At 42.8% G+C, this 3,483-nt stretch overlaps 1 protein-coding gene across 1 annotated transcript; it reads right to left on the bottom strand.

The window, feature by feature from the left end:
- Positions 1-1,001: 1,001 nt before the first annotated feature.
- LOC121877504 (probable serine/threonine-protein kinase fhkB) lies at positions 1,002-1,496 on the bottom strand. Its single transcript, XM_042383275.1, has one exon. The coding sequence runs from the start codon at positions 1,494-1,496 to the stop codon at positions 1,002-1,004; it is 495 nt and encodes a 164-aa protein (XP_042239209.1).
- Positions 1,497-3,483: the final 1,987 nt, after the last annotated feature.

Genomic DNA, 3,483 nt, shown 5'->3' with positions numbered 1-3,483 from the left:
GAAACACCGTGAGATTCAGGTCAAGATTTTTTGTTGTTGTTGTCACTTTATTGTATGCTTCCTTCCCTTCAGGAGTTATGGATGTTCTCGCTCAGGTGTCGCTCGGTTTATAGTGAAGATGGTGTGAAAGTTACAACTGATGTGTGGGCTTAAGTGTGGTGTTATATGATATAGGATAACGGGTTATATGCCATGTGGGATAGCTGGGGATGGGTGGCGGTGTTTGGCATCTGACTCGGCTCCAGTCCGCAATGCGCCCAACTCACAGGTTAGCCATGAGTGAAGCTCCCCCCCTCCGCCTCAGCCCTGGCCTCTCTCTCTCTCTCTCTCTCCTTCTTTAGTCACTCATTAGTCCCACTTACTGCAGTGGTTACGGTCCTCATATGAGGCTGTTTGTCAAGCGTTCATGGGGTTTTGATCGTCTATGGATCTTGCAATAAGAAAGATCAGGTGCAAATATTAGGGTTTAATGCGAGTGGGGGATTTTTGTAGCCGTAAGGGCGGGAATCTTGGCGCTCACCGCGGCGGGGTGGCGCTTTTGGCTCAAACTTGCCGGCATCTTGGCACCCAAACAGGGTCAACACGCCTTTCATTTACTTTCTTTTTCGAACACGATCAAGTCTTTCATAACGTACTTAGTCAATTACGTTTGATTGGTAATTTAATATTTTCTCTTTCTCGACACACAAGAAATAATATATAGTATATAACTCGTAAGACTCTACCGTATCCTGTATTAATGGCGCTTTATGGCAGGCTATTACAAGTTTTGTTGTCTGTATGTCTGTTTTTAGTTCCCGACGTATAAGCTATTAACTTTCCTCCGGTTGTGTGTGTGTGTGTGTGTGTGTGTGTGTGTGTGTGTGTGTGTGTGTGTTATCAGCTCATGTGAACAGTCTGTCTGTATATTGTTTTAGTAATTCAGACTTTGTTCAGGAATATTGGTCGTGTTAACTTGGGTCAAGAGCATGACCCCAGTGATGTGACCTCCCAGGAAGTTGTTAAACACAGATGCCGGACGACCATACATGGGTGTTGTAGTCATGGGTGTTGTAGTCATGGGTGTTGTAGTCATGGGTGTTGTGTAATCTGGGTGTTGTAGCCATGGTGTTGTAGTCATGGGTGTTGTAGTCATGGGTGTTGTAGTCGTGGGTGTTGTAGTCATGGATGTTGTAGTCATGGGTGTTGTAGTCATGGGTGTTGTAGTCATGGGTGGTAATCGTGGGTGTTGTAGCCATGGGTGTTGTAGTCATGGGTGTTGTAGTCATGGGTGTTGTAGTCATGGGTGTTGTAGTCATGGTGTTGTAGTCATGGGTGTTGTAGTCATGGGTGTTGTGAATCGTGGGTGTTGTAGCCATGGTGTTGTAGTCATGGGTGTTGTTGTAGTCATGGGTGTTGTAGTCATGGGTGTTGTAGTCATGGGTGTTGTAGTCGTGGGTGTTGTAGTCATGGGTGTTGTAGTCGTGGGTGTTGTAGTCATGGGTGTTGTTGTTCATGGGTGTTGTAGTCTGGGTGTTGTGTGGGTGTTGTGTCTGGGTGTTGTGCCTATAGTCTGTGTGTGTGTGTGTGTGTGTGTGTGTGTGTGTGTGTGTGTGTGTGTGTGTGGTATATATGCGCATGAGAACATAGAGTCAGTAAGATTGGCGCGTACGTGTTTCGTGGAAGGGATTCATGTATGTGTCCGCACGCGTATGTTAACGTATGTGACTGTTTGTGTTCTTTTGTTGAATTTTAAGTTATCACCAGTAACTGTGAAACACACACACACACACACACACACACACACTCACACGTAGAATAACAAACGTAATAAAACTTGAAAAATAATAAAGGTATACTGTATACATAAAGAATACATGTATTAAATGAGTAATTAGAATAAAGAGAATCAATAAGAAAGAGACTGTGTACCTTGGTAGAGCCTGGGAGACCGATAAAATATTTACAAGTGGAAGTTCAATTAACTCCGTGACAGACCGACGCATAAACTGTGGAAGTTATAAAAGTGGGGTTCACAAACAACAATAAATATCGATTTTTTAATATCTCAGGTTTAAAGGGGGCTGAGTGGGAGGAGGCTGAGAGAGGATTTGAGTGGGGAGAGAACTGAAGAGGCAGGAGAGGGAGGTGAGAGGGTAAGCGACTGAGAGAGGGAGAGTGAGGGAATGCGACTGAAAGAGACGGGTGAGGAGGAAGGCGACTGAAAGTGAGGGAGAGGGGTGAAAGTATGGGCGACTAAGAGAGAGGGGAAAGGCGTAGTTGACTGAGTAAAATATATATAAATATATATATATATATATATATATATATATATATATATATATATATATATATATATATATATATATATATATAGGAAAACAGAAGTTCAGCGTTTTCGTGTAATTTACCTCTCACCCTGAGTGTGATTACGGACTTTTTTTTTTTTTTTGGGGGGGGAGAGAGAGAGAGAGACTACTTTGCGGAAGCCACGTCTACGAGGGCACCACTTGGACTGATTGGTGGTATTTGGCTGCCGTGTCGTCCTCTGGAACACCTGCCGCTACTCTCACCTGTAGAGTCTAATATTATATTGTACCTGAGTGAATCTCAAGTCAGATTTTAAAAGTGGATGATTTACAAAACGATCCTTAAGTCACGAAACAGATTCTTAAGAGCACACACATTAACGATCACCGTAAACACTAATGATGGCGTTGTATACATTGAGACTTTACTATTCTTAGTTTTCTCATGACGTAACATACTCCCATAATGCAACATCAACCTAGAAGTCGACTTGTGAAAGAGACCTAGGGGTACTTGTAAGCCCGGACCTACGGCCTAGAAAGAGTGCGTTAATGCTCGAAATAAGGCAAACAGAGTATTGGGTTTATATCTAGAAGTGTAAGTAATAAGAGTGCAGAGGTCTTATTGCAGCTATATCTTGCGCTAGTCAGGCCACACCTCGATTATGCGGTTTAGTTCTGGTGCCTTATTATAGAATGGATATCAATTCACTGGAGTCGGTGACGCGAAGAATGACGAAATGATTCCGGGATAGGTTAAAAAATTAAACTTGCTTTCCTAGAAAGACGAAGAGTGCGGGGAGATATGATAGAAATTTAAGTGGGTGAAAGGAATCAATAAAGGGATATAGATAAAGTTCTTATAATATCCGAGCAGGATAGGACTCGTAACAACGGATTTAAGTTGGATAAGTTTGGGTTTAGGAAATAGGAAGGAACTGGTTCACAAATAGGGTGGTGGACGAGTGGAACAAGCTTAGCAACTTTATAGTAAGTGCTGGAACGCTGGAAAGTTTAAAAGGAGCTGGATAGATTCATAGATGATAGAGAGTGGAAGTAACTCTCGACAAGAGCTGCCATGCACAGGCCCACCGGCCTATTGCAGACTCCTTATTTTCTTATGTTCTTATACCTACAAGATGGTGGACCGCGCAAAGGATTATGGGAGTTCTGACGTCAGTACAAACTAAGAATA

This window comes from Homarus americanus, unplaced genomic scaffold (genome assembly GCF_018991925.1).
Source record: "Homarus americanus isolate GMGI-L3 unplaced genomic scaffold, GMGI_Hamer_2.0 scaffold7066, whole genome shotgun sequence".
In the NCBI taxonomy this organism is placed as follows: domain Eukaryota; kingdom Metazoa; phylum Arthropoda; class Malacostraca; order Decapoda; family Nephropidae; genus Homarus; species Homarus americanus.
This window is presented reverse-complemented; position numbering and strand designations above follow the sequence as displayed.

What these genes read in the sequence shown, in the direction of transcription:
- LOC121877504 (XM_042383275.1), bottom strand. Translation starts at nt 1,496, where the DNA reads ATGAACAACAACACCCATGACTACAACACCCACGACTACAACACCCAT.